Genomic DNA, 26,560 nt, shown 5'->3' with positions numbered 1-26,560 from the left:
ATTACACCACAAATATTTAAATCAAGAATGCAAATCTACTAGCAGAAAAACCTATGAAGTTTTCCTGGCTTCATGATATGGATTTCAGAAGAAATGTCACAATGGTCCAAAAAACAACATAAATGTATTTGGAGGGATGACATTCTTCCTTTATAGAATTCTCTGCTTTGTAAAAGAATACCTTTTCTTTAAGTTTCCACTATTTTATAAGCACAGAATCCATACAGATTGCACATAGGTTCATCAGACTTACTGAGCAAGGAAAAAAATTAAAGCCTTATAACATTACAGATAGGGTATTTTTTGACCAAACAACATGAGCTAAAATGAATTCTGATTCAGCTACATAAACAAAAAAAACTGCACAATGTTGCAAATGGAAAAGATCCAACTTGAGAAGTTAACTTTTTTTTAAAAAGGCATTAAAAATTTCTGAATATGAACATATAAACAGTATAATTTGATAGCATTTTAATTGCTTGTGGCAACTTATGAGTCTTTATCAATTGAAAAATACGAATATTTGTCAATAGATGGAATTTCATAAGACAATCTCTTTTCTAAAAAAAATGGTGAGTAGTGTTTTATATAATTTCTTTTAGGTAGAACTTTGTCCTTTCCAGTTTGTTCTTGAATTGTATAGTGGTTCAGGATCAGAATGAAACCTGAACCTTTTTATAAGCCTTTCTTTATCAGGTTGCAGTGAACCTTGAGAATGTCTTTGTAGTCATTTCATCCATTTTCAAAAAAAAGAATTGTTGAAACAATTTGACTAGGAAAAGTTAAGTTCCATGGAATGACTCAAAGTAGCAGACATTGAAACTGGTCAATTCACAAACAGATGCTGAGGTCTTCTAACAAAAGGTATAGTGTGGGTGCTACATCCTCCTACCATTTTTGTAATAGTGTGCATTAAGTTTTTAATTGCTCATTGCTCAGACTCTTTTGTTTGAGTTAAATTTGAAAGATTTTTTTTCCATTGAAACTTTGTACATGTTCTAAAACGAACAGATTCAAATTCTCTTGGTCCTCACTACAAATATAATGCTAATAAAATTATAGGCAAAAATGGAAAGTCACCTTGCATACTGATTGGCTGGTTCTCTATATGTTGGTGGACTGGAATGTCCTTCTGCATGCAAAGCAGGTTCTGCAATCCATATGTCACTTTTATCTTTAAATACAATGGATACACACACAAAGCATTGACAGTGATAATAAATGTCAGACAATTATGAAAGACCACAGATTTCTAATGATATGAGAAGCTAGGGTGGTTCAGTAAGCAAAAGTTAAAGAAGATACAATTTTTGTCCCAAAGCAGTCATTATTCTACATATTTTTGGGTGATACAGAAAAGTCTGCTTAGTAACTGCATAGGAATATTCAATATAACATTGTACACTAAGTGAATATGAAAAGAAAAAAATTTAAAAAAGGTAGCTTTCCTGCTGGTAAATTTAGAAATAAGGGATTTGTTGGCTTAATGGAGTTATGTTAAAAAAAAAAAAACTACATGGCAACAAGTCTCAGGCAAGTTAGAGGAAATGTGGCCACTTAAAAATTCCTATGCATGGATTGGTCATGTTGAATGTTCCTATGTCAACTACTTTAAAAAGGGGTATGTGCCATCCATTTACAAGGGAACTCCTTGAAGAATTTCTTTCTAAAAATGTTTGCTATATTAGGCTTCTATTGAAAAAAATCTATTTCATTATCTTACGGGTCAATATCAACATTGTTCCAATAATTATATATAGGGTGAAATCAGCAAGTATAGAAAGAATAAAAGAAATTCACCACCAATTGTGAACACATCCAGCCATTCTGGAGAGCAATTTGGAACTATGCTCAAAAAGTTATCAAACTGTGCATACCCTTTGGTCCAGCAGTGTTTCTACTGGGCTTATACCCCAAAGAGATACTAAAGAAGGGAAAGGGACCTGTATGTGCCAAAATGTTTGTGGCAGCCCTGTTTGTAGTGGCTAGAAACTGGAAAATGAATGGATGCCCATCAATTGGAGAATGGTTGAGTAAATTGTGGTATGTGAACGTTATGGAATATGATTGTTCTGTAAGGAATGACCAGCAGGATGAATACAGAGAGGACTGGTGAGACTTACATGAACTGATGCTAAGTGAAATGAGTAGAACCAGGAGATCATTATATACCTCAACAACGATATTGTTTGAGGATATATTCTGATGGAAGTGGATCTCTTCGATAAAGAGAGCTAATTCAGTTTCAGTTGATCAAGGATGGACAGAAGCAGCTACACCCAAAGAAAGAACACTAGGAAATGAATATAAACTGCTTGCATTTTTGTTTTTCTTCCCGGGTTATTTATACCTTCTGAATCCAATTCTCCCTGTGCAACAAGAACACTGTTCAGTTCTGCACACATATATTGTATCTAGGATATACTGTAACCTATTCAACATGTAAAGGACTGCTTGCCATCTGGGGAAGGGGGTGGAGGGAGGAAAGGGAAAAATCGGAACAGAAGTGAGTGCAAGGGATAATGCTGTAAAAAATTACTCTGGCATGGGTTCTGTCAATAAAAAGTTACTAGACAAAAAAAAAGAAAAGAAAAGAAACTCACCACCAAAGTAAGAAGAGAATTTTTCTTTCCTTTCTACATAACTCCACATAGATTCATCCCTTGAACAAAAATTTAAAAATTTAAATATAACTCTCCTCCTTTTCAAATGTCAAATATGTGAATATGAAGTTAGCCAAAACTCTCCTCCTTTTCAAATGTCAAATATGTAAATATGAAGTTAGCCAAAAGGATCTCCTAATCTCAATCACTTTTTCCATTGGTAAGGACACTAGAAGATGAATCCAGTTGATTAAGGCAGACTCTGTTCATTTGACTTCTAAAAATATTTTAACTTTCTGAATCTATGCATCATTTTATTCAACCTTCTTTCTTAGTTGTCCCTTATTCTTTGAAATATTTAGCTTGTGGATATTGAGAACACTGGGTTTTTTTGAATCCTAAAGAATTTTAAGGCTGTAGAGAAAGACCATGAAAGTACTATTTTCCCTTCTGAAAAATAGAATAACCAAATGAAAAAGGCTTTTACTCCATCATCAAGTCTCATTCCCATAGAGTGACAAAAGCTGTAGATTTTTACTGAGACATTAAAAAAACCAATCTTTCAAGCTAGAAAGGAAGGTCAAAAAGAAAGTGGCCATCCACTCTGACACTCATTGCACTCATAGAGAAATTGATTCCCTCAAAAGTTAAGTGATTCAGACCAAGTTACCCAAGATTCTCAAGAAAGGTTTAGTCAAAAAAAGTTGGGATGAGGGTTTCCTATAACAATAGCTTTTTGAGTTCTTGGCATCTGGTACTAATAAATTAGGGAGAAAAGTCTAAACTTCACTGATAAAGGGAATTTCCTCCTCTTGAGTGCAATCCCACTTGCCATCACTGTCTAATTCCTATCCTTGTTGTCTTTCTATGCCATCAAGCTCTTCCTTATTGAGGAGTCTGCTTGATTGGAACCTACATTGTATGGCTATCAACCATTCCTGGAACAGAGGACTCAATGCCATTAATTGTACCTATTAAAAGAATTCTCGTTACGAGAAACCGTTACCTCATTTCAAATAGATCCTAAGCATATGTTGAGGGATACAACAGTGTAGAACAATTCCTATCATTTAAAGAGTGCCTTCTGCTCAAAAAATTTTCAGTGAGTTAAGCAAGGAATCAATCCATGCCATCCAAGGAATCCATGTTAGATCCATGGAGTCATTAATCTAAGTGACTAATCTTGTAGGCACTACAAGAGAAACAAGTAAGAAATGGTTCCTTTACCCCAAGTAAATCGGACCATTATCAATTAAATCTCAAATGAATAGAAAAATTAAACTGTCAGTCTAGCATAGAGTTTTCACATAAATTTTCCTTCCCTAATATCTGTTTTACAACTGAATTCAAATCTAGAGAAGTATTTACTTTCTTTGAAGGAATTCAGAAGTGGTTCTTGAACTTGGACATATAGTAAATAAAATTTTAGTATTTTTATTAAGTATGGTAACTGATGGCTCCTTATAAAAATATGAATATTTCAACACTTTGCATTTCTTAACTGTTTCTTTCCTTAAAAACATATGGTTGGGGGCAGCTAGGTGGCACAGTGATTAAGCACCAGCCCTGAAATCAGGAGGACATAACTCAACACTTCCTAGCTGTGTGACCCAAGGCAAAAAACAAAACAAAAACAAAAACAATTTTTAAAAAACCCTATGTTGGTTATAATGGTGTTTTATAGTAAAACTTTGTAGATTGAGTTGTATATTCTATGGCTAATTGTTGAATTGCATCCTATATCAAAAGTAAAATTAAACCCTAATTGGTCTCATAAACTCTTTTTACTTAGTGATAGTATTAAATAGTAGACTCACTCCATGATTTTCACACATTCTCAATAAATGTAAACAGACTACAAAAACAATTCCACACTGAGCAATATGAAGAGCTTCTGAAGAATGACTGAAAGTATCTATGCATCAATAAATGCTAAGGGTAGCAAAACTTTTTAATAAAAGTAATGTGGAGATCATTCATTCCTCTGCCATCTTTGCAGCAATAATTTTAAATCCTTTTTACACCCTATATTGTTTGACCTTTTCAATTTTTGCTGGAAATAATTTTTCATCAGAACTCTCTGTGCATTTTCTAAAAGATCTATTGAAAGTTTCTTGATGCTTCCTATAAAGCTAATTCTATAATTAAGTAATAGGCAAAAAAGTGGAAGCTCACCATCCATAATATGTTGGTCTTTCCTCATCAAAATAAGTTGGTAGGTGGTACTCTTCTATATAAGTCACTGGAGCTGTGAACCATATCCCTCCTTCATCTATAAATACAGAAAATTCAAATGAGTATACACAAAGTATTCAAATGATAATACAAAAGTATCAAAAAAATTTCTCACATCCTAGGTTTCTATGATGAACCAGTTGAGAAATTTTAAAGTGTAAATTCCTTACACTGATGCAGAAATAGATTTCTATAAGTCTTCTCCATCCACTAGAAAGAAAGCTTTATCCACTAACGTGATAAACCAGTTACATGAAAATCTCCAAAGGAAAAAATGGATTAAAATCAAACACCATTATTGTCTTTTTGTAAATCAATTATTTCTACCATTGAATTAACATCTATTCAGTAAACAAAAATAGCCACACTAACACCAGTGGTGCTAAGCAACAAAGTTGCTTTTGCTGTTACATAGCTAACATTCTAATTGATTAATGATATTAAAAAAATTTTTTTAAGTCATAAAAGTTTTCTCAATATCTTTTGTAGCTGAACAAAAGAGTTCAGTGTATCACTGGACACTAAGTCCCTATGAAAAAGGAAGAATAAAAAGGAGCTCTGCTTGTGATAGTTTGGGCCTTTGGGAACTTGGTGATTGAACAGGAATGTGTAGGAAAGGGAACTTGGTGATTGAATAGGAGTGTGTAGGAAAAAACAAACTATGTTAGTAAACACAACCCTTGTGAAAACTGGAAGGAAAGAGTCTACTTGTAGTGAAGAGCAAAGGTGCTCACTGAATGTTCAGATAAATGAATTTTTCCTCTTAAATATCACCAAGTAAGAAACTCAGAATGGGTAGGAGTTATTAGTTTAAAAAGAGATTCTCAAAACATGTCATACTGAAAAGTTTGCTTTATAACCTGTTAGATAGATAAGAATCTACTTGACTCACAGGGTTAAATCTCTACATTCTTCCAATGATCACATATTTATAATCTGGAAATATCAAAATACAGTAAAAAAAAAAAAAAAACTTACCACCACTATCACTAGAAGAATCTTCTTTGTTTTCTGCAATCTTGCACATGTTGACCACCCTTGAACAAGTAGTAAGAGTTTTTGAATATAAATTTTCATAATATATCAAAATGTGTGAATACACAATTTTGATTTTTTAAAAAACAGCTCTGCCACCAAATTTCCACATGGGTAAGGATCTTGAAAAATGAATTTATAAGATTGAAGAAAACCCATTTTAACACTTTTTTAGTAAATTTTGCTTTTCAGAACGAATCAATAACTAAATTTAGCCTGACATTCTCTTTTTTTCTATTTTTCTATTTATATTTTGGTTATATGAGAGGATAAAACAGTTTCTGGTTTTCACCAAAACTAATCGAGTTTTATAGAAATTCAAAGAAATTAACAATAGAAAATCTATCATCTATCTATCTATCTAACAATTGAAAGGTAACTCACAAAAAAGAATTTGTTGTTCAAATGAACAAATGTGAAATATAATAAAAGTCTTTGTTCTTAATAGCAAATATAATTGTGTTATGTGGTGGAATGTGGTGGAATTTTTTTTTTAATAAATTGAATTATAAGTGTTTTAGAATTGTAAAACAATATCAGAAAAAGAACATCTGATCTGCTTTATTGTAATTAATGAGAAAACTGAAGTGCCAACAAATTATGTAACTAGTTCATAATCAAACAGATCATAAGGGCCCATCAGTAATTCAGTGAGAAGAGGAAACTTTCTACAATTCTGTTTCAAATGATTACACCCCAGGGAGTAAATGATAATAGTAAAGACTTTGTAAATGTTTTACTGTTTGAAGAAATGCCCATTATTTCAGACCTTCTAAAAAACAGAAGAGCAGAGATGTTATATATTATGGTCCCCCTTTGCAACAACATCTACTCCTTAATTTGTACACATTCTTAAGTTACTTTTAATAGATAGACTAAAGTATGAGCTCACCGCGCCTGCTGGTCATCTATATTAAGCGGCATTATCATGTTATCACTTTTTTGTAGATTCATATCAATTTGTACATTTGTGATATTAACTTCAGGTCCACCTACAATAATAAAAAGAGTTCAAGGTAAGAGCATCTAAATAATTTAAAGCACTAAGAAACATTAGGCTATTCCGTAAAATAGTAGTTGTTGAGTGATGACTTAATACAAGAGGATCCTATGCCAGAAGTGCTGTACTCTCATGCAAGGATATCTTTTTTGCCAAAAGAGAAATAATAAGAGCAGAAAGTATCTTTTGTTTAGCAATTATTTTGGTATAAATTCAAAGGGAGACAGAGCCAAGAAGATAAAGTAGAACAAGAAACCAGCCAAAGTCTCCCAAAATTCCCCTCCAGAAATTTTAAAAATAGTACCTTGATTCAAATTCTGGAGTATGAGGACTATGAAACTTTAGAATAAAACTCTTTTCTAGGAGAAGACAGGCCCAAGAGAAGTCTGTGACACTGAATTGAGACATGGACCAAAGTATACCCATTGGAAGTGGATCCTGGAGGTGGTAGCAGCAGCTGCTCTGCAGCTTCAGGAGCTCTTAGTCCACAAATTGTAATGGACTCTTGTCAATTGATCAGAAAGGAATTAAAGTGGACCCCAAATTAGCACTGGATGCAGGATTCTGATACATTAATCATACATAATTCTTGGTCCTAGTACTAGAGAGAAGCATGAGCACTTGCACTTGCAGGGGAAAGGGTACCCTAGTGACAATTTGTAATTTGAGAGGAGCTCTAGAACTTGGAGCACCAGGGAATGGGGACATTTCCCATGCAAAGAGAAGAGTACAGACCAGGAGAGGATTGACATTTCTCCTTGCATCAATACCACAGTGAAGTACTGAAAAATGTTTAAAGTCCATAATAGCTAGCTTTGAAAACAACTGTGAAAATGCTTGGAGCTTGAGAAAGTTCCTCCACCACATCCTGGAAACATAATCCAACTTTAACATAAAGTTAAAAGTCAAGAAACATGCTGGAAAATGAGCAAATCACAAAAAAGAAGAAATCGATAAGTCATTATAGTGTTAAATTTAGAAAATAACATGAAAAGGATGCACAACAAAGCCTCAAAGAAAACAAGAGAAGAGCCCATAAGAATTCTTAGCAGAAGCTCAATAAAGATCAGACTGAAAGAGGCAAAATTGGAAAAAAAAAAAAAAAAGTATTGAGTGGTGCAAAAAATAAAATGAAAAATAAATTAATAGCTTGTTTTATGGGGCAAAAAATCACCGAAGAAAATAACATCTTAATTGACTAAATGGTGGGAAAGGCACAGAAATGTATTACAAAGAAGAACTCCTCAAAAATCAAAATTGGCCAAATGGTTAAAGAGGCACAAAACATCACTGAAAATTTTAATTCTTTTAAAAGTAGAATTAGGTTAAGTGGAAGCCAGTGATTCCATGAGAAATCAAAGAGCCATAAAAAAAATCAAGAGTGAAAAATAGATAATGTCAAATAATTCATATTAATAAAGGACTAATCTGGAAAATAGAAGAGGAGAATATCAGTTAAGTATTCTTGCAGGGTAGATATAGTTGGTGGAGGGGATAGAGCATGGGATCCTAGACTCAGGATAACTTGAATTCAAATCAACCCTCAAACACAAGTTGTATGACCCTGAAGAAGTCAATCCCAGTTGCCTCCTTATTATACTAACTAAAAGCCATGATAAATAGAAATAGCCATCATATTTCAAAAAATTTTAAAGAAAAGCTCTTCTGGTATATTAGATCAAAGACAAAATCAAAATAAAAAAACAACACAAATAAACTCCTTAAAAATATCTCATAATGAAAGTCCTAGGAACATTATTACCAAATTTCAGAGATGACAATTGAAGAGAAAATAGTATGAGTAGCTAGAAAGAAAAAAAAGTCAAATATCATGGAGCCATAGTCAAGATCTCACAAGATTTTCATGTTAAAGTAATATGATTAGAATATGAAGACAAAAAAGCTTGGATTATAATCAAAATAAGCTACCAAGCAAAACAGTAATCCATCAAAGGAAAATGGATATTCAGAGTTGAAAAATTACCTATGCATATATCTTGTAAATAAAAAGCTATCATTTAAAAAAAAAAGGAAAATGGATATTTAATGAAATAAATTTGGACTCAAAAGCATTTTTTTTTTTTTTTTTTTTTGCTTAGGCAGTTGAGGTTAAGTGACTTGCCCAGGTTCACACAGCTAGGAAATGTCCTCAGGTCCTCCTAACTTCAGGGCTGGTGCTCTATCCACTGTGCCACCTAGATGCCTCTCAAAAGCATTTTTGATGAAAAATATGCAATCTGACATTTAAATAGAAGACTGAAGAGAAGTATGAAAAGGGAAATGTGAAAAAAAATCATGAAGGATTCAAGGTTAAAACACTTGATTGTCTTTATGGGAATATAGTTTATGTAATTCCAGAAAACTGTCATTATTCAAGACACTTATATAAGGAGTTTCCATAGCTATAGGATATAATTATGATCTGGTTTTATTCAGATGCTCTTTAAAAGTGAATAAATAAAATGAGAAAGAGGAATACATTGGGAGAAGGGAGAAGTAAGAGAAAGAATGAAGAAAACTATTTCACTAAATGTTATAGAAAACTAGTATGGGGAAATGAACAACAGTGCTCAAACTTCACTGTCCTCAGAATTGGTTAAACCAAATCTTATTAAACGGAATTGGTTAAAAAGTGATCAGCTATGTATATACCCACATATCAATACACATATATACATACATATGTATGTATACATATGCACTCACACACACAAAGACTATTAGACATGGAAACCTTATCTTTCTCAATTGAAAAGCAGGGTGGGAAGAAAATATGGGAGGGGGGCTTAATAAATGGGAGGGTAGATGAAGAGATGCAGTGCTTAGAAGGGAAACTGCATTTTAAGGAGAGTGCAGGTTAAAAGAGAATGAAAGAAGGAAAAACAAGAAAAAATGGGCAATACACAAGAATCACAATGAATATGAATGAGATGAGCTCACCCATAAATGTAAATGATGAAACAATAGATTAGGAACCAGAATCCAACAATATATTATCTCCAAGGAAACTCACTTGAAACAGACAGAATTAAAATAAAGGCCTTGAGTAGGATCTATTATGTTTTAGCTGAAGTAAAAAATAGATAGGGGTATAGCAATCATGATCCTCAGACTAAGGAAAAGAAAAAAAAGCAATTAGGAAATAAAGGCATTATCTGGGAAAGTATATATGGCAAAAAATGTTACCATAGACAATGACATAGAAAAGGAAAATGGGAAATACTGAAAAGGGTGTGGGAAAATGGGGAATACTGAAAAGGGTGTGGGAAAATGGGGACACCAATTAACTATGGTGGAATTGTGATCTGGTACGATCATTATGGTGAAACATTTTAAACTATTTCTATAAAATGACATATTTTTAAATCCACGAATTCTACTTTGACATCCCAAAAGTTTCTAAGAGGAAAAACTACATCTATGTACAAAAATATTTAAAATAAATCTTTTTGGATGGCTAAGGGGTAGAAACTAAGAGGATGTCCATCAATTGGAAAATGGTTAAATAAATTATGGTGTATCATTCTGAAGGAATACTATTGTGTTATAAGAAATAATGAACAGAATAATTTCAGAAAAAACTGGGGAAACTTAAGTGAGCAGAATACCAGTAGAACATTATAAACAGGGACTGTGAAAGACTTGTCTACATTAATCAAGAAAATGATCCAAGAAAATAAAAAAGGCATCAATCTCTATAGAGAATATTGATGAACTGAAGACACAATACTTTTTCACTTTTTTTCATTTTCTATTGCAGCATTACTAATGTTGAAATGTTTTGCATGATTTCACATATATAATTATTTCATTATGCTGAGCTTTCTCAGTGGGTGGAGGACTAAAGAAAAGAGACTTCTGAACTCAATTTTTAAAAAATTTTTAACAAATATTAAAAAGTCAGCTAGAGTTCTCTTGTCAAATATAAAAGGGTTGAAATCTAAAAGCATAGGGGAATAGAGAGAAAAAGCATTCTGATTTTTAAAAAAATTAAAAGTAATTATTTTGTAAGAAAAGGAAGTTAACCAAATTTTTTTCAAGTATAAAAGGGCTGCTACATATCAGTCATAGTAAGGAATCCAATATGAATTGGTAAGCAGACTTGGCCTAAAGTAATTCTTATTTTCCTGATATTATTGTTATAATTCACAGAATTTCATGATTAACATATTAAGTTTTTTCAATCAATGGTGAATTGGAACATAAAATTTAAGAGTATTTTTAGCAGTTAGTCCTTGTAGTAACAGAATAAGAACTACAAACAAGTGGTAGTTTTAGCCATTGTTTAGATGAACAATTGACCAGCAACAGGTCTCACTTTAACCATGAGAATCGACTCTGATGATATGGGTGTAGACTAGACTTTAGATGTTTCAAGGAATAGATATCTCTTGATAATTGTTCTTAAGTTGGAAACTCATTATGCTTAGAAATGATTCATTTAGACATGGGGAGTTTTGACAATTTCTAACAATCATTAACTTCAAAACTTCCTCTAGTTTCATGACTATTTGTGTTTTATTGAATTTTAATTAAGTCCTAAAAATTGATTTAATGGCTATATATTACAAAGTTTAAAATTATAAAAAAAAATTTAAACTCACTTGAGTCATTATTGTGGGTGATCTCACTGTTTTCCATAGTTACCTGCATATTACCATCATTGGAATCACTAGAATATAAAGGTAATACATCTTAATATAATTGCAATTTTTAAAATTATAAATAGGCCATATTATTATGAGTAAAGAGAATTATTTTTATCATTGTTTTTTCATTTCCAAAAGGGTCTTTTTCAACAGAATCCACTGAATTTTAGAGTAATCAGTCGATATCCCTCCAAAAATTGTTTGAAAACTTTGATTCTATATTAATTTCCATTCCTAGTTGCATCTTATTGGTGAAAAGTTAAATCAATGTGTGAATATGGACCACCCTGATCAAGATGTTTAGAAATCCAAAAAATTAAGCAAGGGAAAAAAAAAGACATTGGAAGTATGGCTTATTATAAGACGAATCATGAGAAACAATGAAAAGGGCTACTTTAACTATCAGATCTCACAAGATCATGAGTGTGGTTTTAGAAGCCTGAGAGTTGGATTTTGAGACAGAGAATGATATAATAGGCTAGAGGATGAAGGAAGGACAAAATATATGGATACTATAAGCAAGTCTGACAGCACCATCAGACTTTTGAAAAACTCAACCCCTTAAAATTTAAGTGATTCATGCAGATTCATCTAGAAAGTAGACACAATGCCCTTCGGTTAAGGAATTATAGAGTTCCTCTCCAATGTCTGCTTGTAAATTTACCACTTTATCACTCTGAGTACTCAGCATCTGTCCCTATATACTGGAGGGAAGACAATGAACTTGAATTGATAAAAAGTATTTCTTCTTCTAGGCGGTATTCATTCTCAATACCAATTAACTTCCCACCCCAATCTATATTTCTCTCATTTTTTCTGACAGGAGACTATCTTGTGACTAACTAGTCATGCCTACTGTTTCTGTTCTGGTCAGGACATTCTCTTTTGGTTAATTTGTCAGTCAAAATAGTTTACTCCAAAAGACTACTGCAACCTGGTCATTGTGGTGTGGGCCAAATGACATTGAATTCTTCCCTTTCAGATAATGGTCATTTTATTGGAGGAAACCACCTCAAATTAAAAATAATTTAAACACATATTTTGAGCCATAGTCATGGGCACTGAAAGGTGTGCTTTGTCCCTCAACTTAAGCCTGAATAACAGGAACTAAGAGGATTAGAAGAGGGGCCAAATATTTCATCTAACATCAGATAAGTCAGTTGTGTAAAAACAGAAAAGCAAAGAGCTTGCATGAGAAATTGTGTTTCTTGTCTTAGAGAATTTAATTTTCTCTAAGCAAATTCATCTGTGTTTCTTAAATATGGATGTAGAATAAAAATAAGACATTGATCACATTTGTGTTGAGGTTTTCTACCTGAGTCTATATCCAGACTTGTATTTATCTTTCTCAATATCTTGGGATTGTATAATGAATCCCTTTGTAATTCAGATGCTCTGTAGTGCTCAGAATATCCAGTAGGTAAAGATATATCATCTTTGATCAGTTTGTTCATGGATTAGATGCTGGTTCAAGCATATAATTCAACCCCAATCATCTTTTGAACCTTTTTTTTTTTTTTTTTTTGCCTATTTCCCATTGCTGAAATCAGTGCACCCAGTAATATTGGCTATTAAAACTTTCTCTCTAAATTGAAATAATACTATCCCAGATCCCAATAAGATGCCATGGAGGAACTGGCAGTGGCTAAAACTTTGCAATTGAACAACACAAGTTCCCATTACTGTAAAAAGCACTGGAAATTGGGTTGCCATGGAAATTTTTTCTCCCTGCCAACTTTACAACTTTGTTCAATTCTTTTTAAATGCTAGTTACACATTTTGCCTTATTTTTGAGTGATTTTTATTTACAAGGAACACTTTAAGATACATTGTTTACAAGAGACATTTAAATTCTTGCTGAAAAACCAGTATTCAAAGTTAAATTTAGTGAAGATCTGGACCAAATTAAAAGCTTACCATCCATAGTTATCACCAGCTCCTTCCTTCTTGTTCACTCCAAATTTTGATTCTTCATCATTTTCATCTACAATGATTAATTCAAATATGAATTGCCAAATCACTCAGAGCACTTAAGACAACTCAGGGTATTTCCTAAGAAAATAACTTTCTAAACAGTTTTGGATTGGATGAATTAGGGAGCTAATGTTCACCTATTGGAAGTTCCTTATTTTGGTTCGATGTTGTTCTTATACCAAAAGCAAAACCACCACCAATCTTAAAAAGCTTGCTTTTGAATTTCTTAAGCAAAAATGGTTTGAAATCTAAAACATTTTTATCATTAGTTGGAAACCCAGAGGCAATGTGGGTTTAAAAGCATCTTGAGATGGCATGAGAAAGAATTAAAGATGAAGGAGGACATAAACCTTTGTTCTCAACCTCCTTCCATTTCTTTTCCTGTTATAGTTCCTATTTTTCCTGGCAAGTCTGCTAATATCTACTTAAAACATTAGTATTGTAGTAGAACTTAAGGATTCATGGAATGGTTGATAATAGAAATTCAGTGCTCTTCCACTTGACCAGTGGTTTGGATAAATGATTGCGTAGACACAAATCCCACTTCAGAGATGGACTCTTTTCAGAGAATGAGATATATTGCTATAAGGGAGGCCCTTTGGATGTGGAGAATGTTCATTAGTTGAGGACTTGTGATTTGTTCCTGTTTTATGAGCAAACTTCCCCAAATTTTCTCACCTTCAAAACTTTTGCGAGATTTAAGACATTCACTATGCCATGGTTAAATCTCAATATGGTTTTAATGACTACATATGCCATAAAATATGCTAATGAGAATATAATTTTAATAAACTTACCTGGATAACTATCCTTACATATTTGGTGTTTCCCTATGCTTTTGTTGCCAGTATTAGCATTGCTGGAATAGAAAAATAAAACACTTTAATGCAAATCCAATTTTTCTCCCTGAGGCAATTGGGGTTAAGTGACTTGCCCAGGGTCATACAGTTAGGAAGTGTTAAGTTTCTGAGACCAGATTTGAACTCAGGTCTTCCTCTGGCTTTCAGAGCTGGTGCTCTTAACCATTATGCCATCTAACTGCCCCCAAATCCAATTTTTAAAATGAAGAATATGATAAAAATATTATTTGTAAGCAGGATCTTCATTATCCTCTAGCACATCAGCAAAGTTCTACTTAAAAGAAGTCTATTCTGTGAAAGTCAGTCTATATGACTCCAAGAATCTGTTTTAAATTTGTTCTTATAATATCTACTTAATTTTTATTTCTGTAATCTAGTCACATATCTTACCTTTGAAACATTCATTCTGACTATATGGATACTGACCCAGTGGAATTCTGATTTTTAGAAATCCAAAGAAGGGAGGCAGGGGAGTTAGAACTTTGGGAGGGCTTTTATAAAATAAAAGCTTGGGAATTAAGGAAAAGGCTTATTTCTGCTCTGATGTCTCATGAAGCTAAAAGCTTTGGCTTTTGAGACCTAGAACTAAGAAAATAATATTCTAGAGGAGAAAGGTCAGAAAGAGTGTGGACATGCAGTCTGACAGCCAACCCCATTATACCCAGGAGTTAACTCCAGGGCCCATAGATATTAAGATCAAAAATCACCAAGAGTGACTTTTAGAAGGTGGTCTTATGATTTTGGATATACATGGTACAGTGCTGTTTCTTCCATGTCTATTTCCTTTCTTAAACACTGAATCATTTGACCTGAATATGTATTTGATTCTCTTTTTAAAAATGAATTTGAGGATACTCAATCTTCAGTGGTAGAATATATTTTCTCATCTGTGAAGTTTGAATATCAATTCAAACAATGTGTCTCATCTTTTTTTCCCCAGACAGCTGTCTTGGTATTTTCATACTACCTAATTCTTTTCATTTTGGGGCATCAGATAGATTGAATCATATTCTATTCCCACAGACTATAACTGGAGTAACATTATTCCATCTTGGCCAAATGATATTGATCTGATTCATAAAAACCAATTGTCATTATACAGTGAGGAACTACCTCGGTTGGGATGGGTACACTTTTATATAATCTAGAATAATGCTTTGTGCTTAAATCCCAAGCCTCCTTGAGACAAGGAAAGAGTTTGGATGACTAATAAAAGGATGATCTAAAAATGTTTTCTTTAGTTTGAGTGAACTCACCTGAAATAAGTACTTCACCACCCATTTAGAAATAGAAAACTGAAGTTCTTCCAATCCAGAGTTTACTTGGAAAAATATTTTTTCTTAGTTTTGTGAATATTTGAGCAAATTTGCTTTTAGTTTTTGAAGGAATTCAAACATATTTCTTGAATATGGATGGTAGTGCTGTTTGGTCTCATTTTTATTGAATTTGGCTTCTTATGAGTCCCTATAGTCTGGATTATGTAAAGCTTTATCAATATATTCTCACTTGTTAAGATATCCTTCCCTAAACAGTGGCTGCCTAGGAATTTCCTAGGAATACCCAGTCATTAAGAGATATATCATAGCTGTTAAGTGTCTTTTTTTATTCAATTGCTAGTTCAGGAGCTTAATTCAAACCACAACCTAAGCCTTCTATGGTAAGACCCAATTTGCCCAATCAGCAATGTGATTATTCTCTTTGAATTCAAAGAATTTTGAAAATAACCCTGCCCAGAATAATGAAATTCCATTGAATGATAATAGCTGAGGCCTTATAATTTATCAAAATGTAAATAGATGTCCATTATTTCAGACCATGTCCAGATGGATTCTCATGGAAGTTTTGTGTCATTGCCACCTAACAGTAGTATCCCTTCAATTTTAAATGCTAAATTCATTTTGACCTTTTGAGTTTTTCTTTAGAATTATTTCAGGTGATATTTTTTCACTTGTTTTTTCCTTGAGACATTTTTGTACTTGTTAAAAATGACTTTATTCAAAGTTAGATGTTCCAAAAATATAAGCTGAAGTAGAACTCACCATGCATGCTGATCACCCCCACCTTCCTCAGAAATCATCCTCTCAATTTGTTCAGAGTTTGATTGATTTATTTTATCATTCATCTCCACAGTATCACATGCCTCAGGCTCATCTGCAATGAAAAGTATTCCAATATGAAATGCCAAATCATTTGGAATACCCCGAAGTATCAGGCAGTTCCATGAGTTTTGGGTGTTGTTTGTTTGGTTTTTTGGTTTTTTTTTTTTTTTTAAGAGCTGAATTGTATGAATTAGTGGAGTAATTTCCACACCTCAAGTCTTATACTCATGCAATGTGACTTTTTTTAACCCAAAGAAAACATTATTGAAAAAGATTGCCTATAAATTATGACAAATGGAAATAATTTCAAAAGTATTAATGGGTTAAAAATGTTAAAAAACTTTCATTGTCATTCCTATAGCTGATATGAAATAAACCATCTACTTAAATCAGGCATGCTAAGGAATTGAAGATAAACAAGGATTCACAGCATTAGTTCTCAAAGATTTTCCATTTAGAGTATCTGGGTAGTCCCAAAGTTAGAATCAAGAAGATAGGAATATACATCTGGCCTTAGAAACTACCTGTCTCTATGACCCTGGGAAAGTCACTTAACCTTGTCTGTCTTGGTTTTCTCATCTGTAAATTGAGTTGGAATTAGCAATGGCAAACCACTTCAGTATTTTTGAAAAAAACAAACACAAATCTCAAATGATGTCATTAAAGAATCAAATAGGACTAAATAATGCTTTAAAATGCTCTAGAACTTTTGTCTTTTGGAGACTATGATTATACAACAATGAATTGTTGGATATCACTTAAATTATTTGTTACAGAAATTGAACCATAGAATCAAAAACATTGATACTGGAAATTTTGGCCACCAGTATGGATGAAACATTGTGTAACACAACAAGTTTCACGTCAGCAGCTAGAATTGACTATTGCAATGGAACTAGAGTAGCCTTTGAATGGTTCCAGTAAGTGAAGGGTTCTTGTTAAATATTCATAAATTGGAAACTCACTGGAATTAAAATATTATTCATTTGTGGGAATGCTTCTTCACATTCTGCCAACTTTCAAACTTTCTCAAGATTTTACTGACATTTATAAGAATTTCACTGACATATGCTTGAATTACCACATTGCTCCAATGACTATTGCATTCTGAAATTACAAATATGAACATAATTTTTATCAACTCACTGGGCTTGTGCATGTGGTAGATCTCATCCCTTTCCATGTTTGTGGGAATATTTTCATTGTTGTTTTCCCTGAAATAGAAAGGAAAATATTTCAATATAAATCCAATTGTTAAATTTTGGGATGTTATTTCTTGGATAAATTTCTTTTTTTTTTTTTTTTTTCCTTTTTTGCTGAGGCAGTTGGGGTTAAGTGACTTGCCCAAGGTCACAAAACTAGAAAGTGCTAATTATCTGAGACCAGATTTGAACTTGGGTCTCTCCTGATTTCAGGGCTCGTGTTCTATCCCCTGCACCACCTAATTGCCTACATAATGTTATTTCTAACAGCATTTTTTTTTTTATCACTTCATGAAAGTCCTTTGCAAAAGAATCTAGAGTATGGGAAAGATAGTCTATATCATTAAACTAAATATTTTAAATATATGGACCCAAATAATATATTCAATTTCCCTCTATACTTATCCTTTACCTTAATACATGTGATTATTGAAAAATCTAACTAGAAATTTTAGAATAAGAAATCATCAAGGTAGAGAGATAGCTTACCCTAAAACAAAGCATAAGAACTGAGAAGAAAGAAAGAAAATTTCTAACTATCAGATCTCACACTGTCAAGACTCAGGAAAGCTTTGAAATTTTTGACATGGAACAGGAAGAAGCTAGAGGAAAGTGCAGAAAAAAAATAGCCATTCATACTATTAGCCCCATTGTACTCATCAGAAAATTTACTTCAGGTAAAAAAAAAAAAAAAAAAAAAAAAAACTTATGCATGAGAACTTTAGTTTTCCTTTTTTATATGAGAGACTATTTTACTTTTTAAAGAAAAAATGTTTATTTTTTTTAATAATGGCATTTTATTTTTCCAAATGTATGCAAAGATAATGGTCAACATTTACTTGTGGCAAACACTGTGTTCCAATTTTTTCTCCTTCCCTTCTTCCCCTCCCTAGACAGCAAGGAATCCAACATAGGTTAAAATGTGCAATTCTTCTCAACATATTTCCATATTTGTCATGCTGAACAATAAAAATCAGGTCAAAGTGGGGGGAAAATCACTAGAAAGAAAAAAAAAAGCAAACAAAAGACCAAGGTGAAAATACTATACTTTTTTCTTTAAGAAATGACCAGCAGGATGATTTTACAAACGCCTAGAGAGACTTACATGAACTGATGCTGAGTGAGATGAGCAGATTCAGGAGGTCATTATATACTTCAACAACAATACTATATGATGATCAATTCTGATGGACTTGGCCCTCTTCAACAATGAGATAAACCAAATCAGTTCCATTTGTTCAATAATGAAGAAAAACAGCTACACCCAGCGGAAAGAACTCTGGGAAATGAGTGTGAACCACAACATAGCATTTCCACTCCCTCTGTTTTTGTCCGCTTGCATTTTCATTTCCTTCTCAGGTTATTTTTACCTTATTTCTAAGTCTGATTTTTCTTGTGCAATATTGTATTTAACATATACTTTAACATATTTAACATGTATGCATCTACCTGCTATCTAGGGGAGGAGGTGGGGGGAAGAAGGGGAAAAGTTGGAACAAAAGTTTTTGCAAGGGTCTATACTGAAAAATTACCCATGCGTATTTCTTGTAAATAAAAAGCTGTAATAAAATTTTTTTAAAAGTTTATTTTCTTTCAAAGAGTTCAGATGTGTTTCTTAAGCATGATCATCTATTTAGCATATTTTGACCATAGTTTTGTTGAAGCTGTCTGCTTATGTGAGACTAGCTAGATGGTCCTGGGGATAAAGTTCTAGGCCTGGAATCAGAAAGACCTGAGGTCAACTCTAGCACCTTAGTACTATGTGATACTTAGTAGCTGGGTGAGCCAGGGCAAGACTTTTAACTCTATTTGCCTCTATATGGTGAGCAGAAAAAGACAATGACAAACTACTAACAACAAAAACAAAACAAATGGTGTCACAAAGAGTTTAGTATCCTTTAAACAAATGAACAAATTATGTGTCATTATATCCTGGAATTTATTTTTTTCAATATCTTGGAATTCTATAAGATACATGTTTCCCAAAGCAAGTGCTTGGTGGTTTGACATAGCAATACCCTTTAGATAAAGATGTGTCATTTCTACTCCATTTGTTCTAAAAGTGAATGCTCTTTCAGGAGACTATTTTCTAAACTAATATTCTTTCCCCGCCCCATAAAAAACTGCATGTTAAATCCAATATAGTTTATACATGTGCAATAATCATGTAAAACATTTCCATGTTCATTTTGTACAAGCAGCATAATTCCAGGAGTCTAATTCAACCCAAGTCTTTCTCGGGAAAACCCAATCTAATCTGTGTGCTCTAATTTCGCTATTATTCATTCTCTTTAAACTCAAAAGATTTTTGGAAATAACATTACTGCAAAAATAAAAAGACATAATCTCTGTTTTCACTGACAGTATCTAAAGACTGATCAGCATATAAACAGATTTTGTCAGACAACTTAAAAAATGGATCATGATGTAACTTAAATGCCATTTCTACCTTTGCAGCACCAACTATCCCATTTTAAATCCTCTTTGATATGGCTATATATAAGAATTTTCCTCCAGCATGATTTATTTATGTACAAGTAATATTTTCTTTGAGATGGAATTTTCTTGAGAAAACTGTATACTTATTTAACCAATCATATTCAAAGTTCAACTAACATAAAAAGCTCACCATGCCTGCTGATCATGAATACTTTCCTGCATAATAGTTTTGTCCCTTCCTCCTTTTGTCTGCTTCTTTTCATCTTTTACATAGATGGTAACAGTTTCATCTATAATGATCAAGAGTTTAAATGTGAATCATATCAAAACATTTAGAACTCTTAAAATGTCAGGGGATTCTCTAAGATATTTTTAAAGCTATTAATTGGATGAATGAATGAATGGAGGAATATTACAAACTTGAGGTTACTTACATTGATGTGGTGCTTTTTTTTTTTAACTAAAACACGACCATATCAACAGAAAAGCATTGCTTATCAATGATCATAAATAGGAAATTTCCAGAATGTAAAGGGTTTGAAAAATAAAACTGTTATTGTCTTCACTAGGTAACCCATAATCATTATCAATAAATATATATATGAAATTAGACATGCTGAAGAAGCAAAAATGAATAAAGAAGGAGCCTAACTTCTCTAATACCCTCTATTTTCCATGTAGACTCTTATAATGAAAAACTTAGCTCATCTAAGTCTCCTTTAAAACATCGTGTTAAATCTTCAAAAGCAGAAATAATTTAATCCAACTGACCAGGTTCATCATTCTGATTGATCATAATATCTTCCATCTTTGAAGGTGATATTTCCATCATTGACATCCCTGGAATAGAAAGAAAAACATTGAAATCCAAATCCAATAAAAAGGACTTTTTCTGCTATTAGATCCCGCCACTGTCAATAAGTAAATTTTTATTTTTGACACAGAACGGGATTAATATGCTGGAGCAAGAAGGAAGGTCTGAAAGAAAGGAGATATGCAGTCTGACACTCTTTGTACTCATGAGAAAACTGAAGTCTATAAAAATTACATGATACAACTTAATTCTCCCAGGGAGTAGAAAGAGTGCTCCTGAGTCAGGAAGTACAGGTTGGATTTCTGCTTTGACCATGCGTACTAGTGGCTAGAGCACATCATCCCTGAGAGACAGCATGTGTGCACATATATTCATAAGACTATACTCAAATTCTTTTCATAGCAGTTACTTACTCATCTAGAATTTTTTATCAGTACAACTCATTGTAACAACATACATATTCAGAATTTCTTTGATTATTATGCCTGATACAAAAAAGGATGAATATAGAAACTTTGATGCTCAGAGTATAAGCCACTGGATACTGGCATGGATACAGTATATGTAGAAACAATTTTGAATTCACCATCTGAGATGGGCTCTTTTGGATTGGGAATAAATGTCTCCCCACTCATAAACATTTACCACTAAATAATGAAAATGTGTAGTAAAATATAATTTTAAAAATAGCCATTTGAGATTAGCAAAATCTCTATTATTAAGTATTTTTTTCCCAAGGGAAATTACTCCAGATACAATACTGGGAGAAACTTCTCTAGATTAGGCTGAAAACTAGCAAGAATCTGTTTCACTAAAAGTGATTGGCTGCATTCTCAATATTTATTCAATGACTGTATATGTCATAAAATCTACAAATATGAAAAAAGTTAATAAACTCATCAGCCTCTGATTATGGAAAACAGAACTCCTCTTTCATATTTTCTAAATGTTGTTATCATCAGCTTCCCTTAAATAGGAAGTAAAATTATTGAAATATAACTCCAAGTTTTAAACAGACAAATATGCAGTGGTATATGGGAAAGGAATTTTTCCTTAATTGTTCTTTATTGCTTTGAGAAGTTCTCTCAAAAAGGAATCATCCTTGACTTTGAAAGGTGGAGACCGTATGACTGGAAAACTAATTTTCACTTTCAAAACTTATACAGGATCTTTGTTCTTTCCTTTACCCTTTATTTGAATTGGCAGGTAGATGACAGAATAAAAGGGATTTGTAGAATTCCAAAAAAGTAGATATTGCAGATAACCCAAAATGTACATTTTTTAAAAGTATAAGAATGAAAGGAAAACCTTGTTCTGCTGATAGATCCAACACTTTCATACAATGATAAGAGCTTTGAATTTCTAGACATAAACATAATGGGAATATGGCACTACATTTAATGGATATATATGCAATCTATAAACACAGAAGCATCCATATATTATATGTAAATACATATATATATACATATATATATACACACATATCTAGAACACCAACACACACATATAATCATTTAAAGATAAACATGCAAACTCATTCCTTTTAGATGAACATCATCATCTTAGATTCTAAAACAGATTCCCATTTTCACTATCATGTAAACACTAAGATTTTAATTGAAATGCATTGTTTATATTCTGAAGTACATTGAACTAGAAATAATTTAGTAAAAAGAAAAATAGTCAAGGAAAAATCAGTATAAATATAGAAGAAATGAGGGCAGCATACAGATGAGACATCTTAATGCAATATTAGAGCAGGATACTAACATCATGACTAACATCACTAACACCATAGCATTGTGGATGCCAGAGTTATTGCATGTTTAATACTAGTGTCGGTTTCTGCTTATGATTAGCAAACTTAAGTGCATTGGGTCAATTCCTTTCTTCTTCCTATTTGTCTTTTTTATTTACATTTATGTTATATATTCTTGTGCAATATTTAGCAAAGTGTCTGACACAAATAAGGCATATGAGACATGTTCATTGACTGAATATGTCTGGTACCATTATAAACATGTGCTTTTCTTTGTTTGAGAGCACAAATGCAACTTCTAAATTTCTCAATTATACCAAAGGCATATAGTAAAACACAACTTTTGTTTTGTTCATATTAATGGAGAAAAAACACAAAATGGCGATCTTCTAGGTGAAGACTATTAACTTTTTTTACACAAGAGTGAAAGCCTGAATGAGGCAACATTTTTTCTGAAATGGAGAAATAAAGCTGCAGGCTACCTAAGTTCTATTAAGAATCAAATGCTGTCCTAATACCTGAAATTAAGGATGGATTAATCAATTATGCTTATTACCTATAAGATCTTGGTCAAGTAACTTAAAAAGATACTCTGCTAAAATTTAAAACAATAGGTTAAACATGTTCTCCAAGGATCTTTATCTCTCAGTGATCAATGAAGTAAAATTGGTACCTAACAAAAATTTGAAATTAAGTTCAAGGAGGAGAACTAAGCTAAATACCACCTTCCCAACATTAAGGCAGATAAATACTATGTGACAATGTAGGACAAGATGAAACAAAAGCTGTATATATTTTTGTATGGTAAAAGTTGACAACTTTTCATATTTGATTGGATATGGGGGTGAGAAAGGAGATGACACTCCAGATGAACATAACATTCTTGTGATGAGTTTGTGTGACTGGTAGGAGACAAGGAAAGGCAAGTCAGGACTAGGGGAAGCTTCAAGAGGGAAATGATAATGAGTTAAGCTTTAGCAATACTGTGTTTAAGATGCCTATAGTGTATCAATGGAAAATTATTAAGATCAGCACCTACCTCAATTTCCAAAGCAGTTCTGGAAAGTGCAGCAATATCACACCTTCTCATCTGAAGGTACAAAATACTACAAACAGCAAAGTCCACACCTCCTATCCCAACATCTCCTCAGGAGTAATAGTAACTACTCTCTGCTCACTCTTGCTACCATGGAGATCAATCCAAACAGGTCCAGTATGACGTCACCTACCCAAAGAACGGGCTGTTGGGAGTGCTGCTGCTCAATGAATGATTATGTTATGTTTTATGTCATGTTATATTTTGTTACGTGATCCATCAGTTATTCAGCATCAAAGATCTTAAATTTTTCTTACTAGTATCATTTTACGTATATAATAAGGTTTTTATATTTTTCTCATTTGTTTTCTGTCGCTTCTAGTGAAGACTTGTACACTGGGGACAAAAACTAAATAGGTTACTTTCTATATACTGCATCACATGTGTGATCAAAGTCTTTCAAATAAACTTGGAATATAACTTCTCACACTTTACTTCTATCTACCTGAATTTTAGGTTAGAACAGTGTTTCTGTGGAATTGTTGGTATAAATCAAGCTAAACCTGTAGGAAAAATATTATCTATTTTAAAATTCAGCATATCTAAAAGACATATTTCTGTACCAAGATAGGGCAGAGGAGGACTCTCTATGTCCAAAGGAAACAAGTATTAATAAGTTTTTAAGAGCAACAGGGATGAAAAGTATCAGGATCTTATTTAGCAACCAGAATCTATTTCTCTTCTGAGGAAACATTTCATGAAATTATTTTTTTCCATCAGATGTTAGTTAAAAAAAAATCAAATGAAATCATCTAGCATCTCATGTATTTTAGAAAATCAAGATGGAAAAATGCTAAATGGACAATGTAAAATAAATATTGAAGGGATAAAATGAATTATCCTAATCTGTGGTACTCATTTGTCTACCTCTCACAGAGAAATGAACATGAAATTCAGCATTACCTACAAAAAAATCTAAAATACTGACATCAAGGGAGTAATTATTAAACATGTCAAATAATGCACTATAAAAAGAAGGTAATGACCTGATTCTAAATAATGTATACTTGAAAGAAAGGCTACATTAAGATTCAATAAGCCTCAGATATGGAATGTTTACGGTTCTGATGTTCATATTTGTCATTCAAGTATAAACACTTCTCAATTGTCTATTTATTTGCCCCCACTTAGTACAATGGCTAACACATGGCAGGCATTTAGGAACTGTTCATTGATTAATCATTATTCTCCATTTGTGAAATTTTCCTTTTCTATGTCTTTATGTATACAAGACATTATATACATACCTACATTTTCAAAATGACTTACTGCATAAAATGAAGGGAAATCCCCCAAACCATGGGGAGCTGCATATCTAGGAGGAGTCTGTTTTAACTTGAAGCAAGAACAGCTCATAAAATAAAAGTAGCACTCCATGAAAGTTGGTTTTTTGAATCAATTAGGAAGGATCCCAATCCTTCAACTAAGGGAGGATAAAGCACTGATGAGTATGAACTTTGTGATCTCTGATATGTATTAACTGTGTGGCCATAGACAAGACACAACTCTGCTGGGCCACAATTTGATAAAATAGAGCATGAATTGGATTATATGCTCTTAATAACTTTCTTTCTCTAAATACAACCCATGATATTAATGACTCTCAGCCCGGGAAATATATGTTTGGGAGGAAATGTGAGGTACTGAGCCTGCAGATGGGAAATCAGATTATGAAGGGCTTTGAAGGCCTAATAGATGACTTTATATTCTTTCCTACAGGGCTGAAGGAGCTAAATGGCTGGCCTGAGTAGAAGGCTGGACCTGCCATGATCTTACCCGCTTAAAGATGACTTTGAACCAAGAGACAGGCAGGCCAATTAACCATCAGATTATTGTAATAGTCCAGAGTAAAGGTGTTTAAAGCTTATTTCATCAGTTTTGAAAATGAAAGTTTAGAAAAATCACAAGTTGGATAGAATATTTTTTGAGATAGTAAATATCAAGAGATTTTGGTAAGTGATTGGATGTGGGAAGAAAGGGAGCTTAGAAAAAAAGAGATGATGAGCATGACATTTCCATGGTGAGCTTGGGTGATTAGGAGGATGGTAGTGGTACTTCAGTAATCAAAGGGAAGTGAGAAATAGGGAAAGTTTCAAAAAGAGAGTGGTAATAATGGCACTTTAGAAATGCTGAGTTTAAGATACCTATGTATCGATGGGAAATGAATGAGATCACTACCTACCTCAGTTTCCAAAGCCAATTCTGGAAAGTGCAACAAAATCACACCACCTCACCTGAAGATACAAAATACTATAAACAACAAAGTCCACACCTCCTATCTCAGCACTCTCCTCAGGAGTAATGGTCAGTAACTACTCTGCCCGCTCCTGCTACCATGGAGACCAATCAAAACAGGTCCATTATGATGTCATCCATCCAAAGAAATGGCTGTTGGGAGTGCCACTGCTCAATGAATAATTGATTATGTTATGTTATGTTTATGCTTATGTAATATTATATTCTGTTATGTGATCCATGTGAGTTATCTAGCATGAAAGATTTTAAAGTTTTCTTACAAGAAGCATTTCATGTACATAATAAATTTTCATGTTTTTCTCATTTTTCTGTCACTTCTACTGAAGACTGTTGTGCTGTGGGGACAAAAACTGAATTGATTATTTTCTGTACATTGTATTAAATGTATGATCAAAGTCTTTCAAATGAACTTGGAATTGTAACTTCTTTCAGATTGCTTCTGTGGAACAAAAGTTTTAAATGAGAACAGCATTTTTTAGGAACATGTTGGATTGTTGCCATGAGTAAAATTGAACCTGTAGGGAAAATATCTACCA

General features: G+C 32.9%; 1 protein-coding gene across 6 annotated transcripts in view; it reads right to left on the bottom strand.

The window, feature by feature from the left end:
- LOC127553989 (uncharacterized) overlaps window positions 1–26,352 on the bottom strand; it is a 32,149-nt gene extending 5,797 nt beyond the window's left edge. For 2 of the 6 annotated variants that reach the window (XM_051985159.1, XM_051985162.1), the window contains exons 1-13: window positions 25,951–26,351; window positions 20,868–20,936; window positions 20,287–20,386; window positions 17,602–17,669; window positions 16,396–16,507; window positions 14,294–14,355; window positions 13,440–13,506; window positions 11,478–11,545; window positions 6,766–6,865; window positions 5,817–5,875; window positions 4,779–4,875; window positions 2,604–2,662; window positions 1,081–1,174 (exon numbers count right to left, since the gene is read on the bottom strand). In XM_051985159.1, coding sequence (XP_051841119.1) covers window positions 1,081–1,174; window positions 2,604–2,662; window positions 4,779–4,875; window positions 5,817–5,875; window positions 6,766–6,865; window positions 11,478–11,545; window positions 13,440–13,506; window positions 14,294–14,355; window positions 16,396–16,507; window positions 17,602–17,669; window positions 20,287–20,386; window positions 20,868–20,934 — 953 coding nt within the window. In that variant the 5' untranslated portion in view covers window positions 20,935–20,936; window positions 25,951–26,351. Of the gene's footprint in view, window positions 1–1,080; window positions 1,175–2,603; window positions 2,663–4,778; window positions 4,876–5,816; window positions 5,876–6,765; window positions 6,866–11,477; window positions 11,546–13,439; window positions 13,507–14,293; window positions 14,356–16,395; window positions 16,508–17,601; window positions 17,670–20,286; window positions 20,387–20,867; window positions 20,937–23,711; window positions 23,806–25,950 lie in introns of those variants that run through there. The other 4 variants (XM_051985161.1, XM_051985160.1, XM_051985163.1 and 1 more) reach the window with 4 other exon arrangements.
- Between the last annotated feature and the right edge of the window lie 208 nt (window positions 26,353–26,560).

Source organism: Antechinus flavipes, chromosome 3 (genome assembly GCF_016432865.1).
Source record: "Antechinus flavipes isolate AdamAnt ecotype Samford, QLD, Australia chromosome 3, AdamAnt_v2, whole genome shotgun sequence".
Classification (NCBI taxonomy): Eukaryota; Metazoa; Chordata; class Mammalia; order Dasyuromorphia; family Dasyuridae; genus Antechinus; species Antechinus flavipes.
The sequence above is the reverse complement of the archived record's forward strand: the minus strand, read 5'-3'. Positions and strand labels throughout refer to the sequence as shown.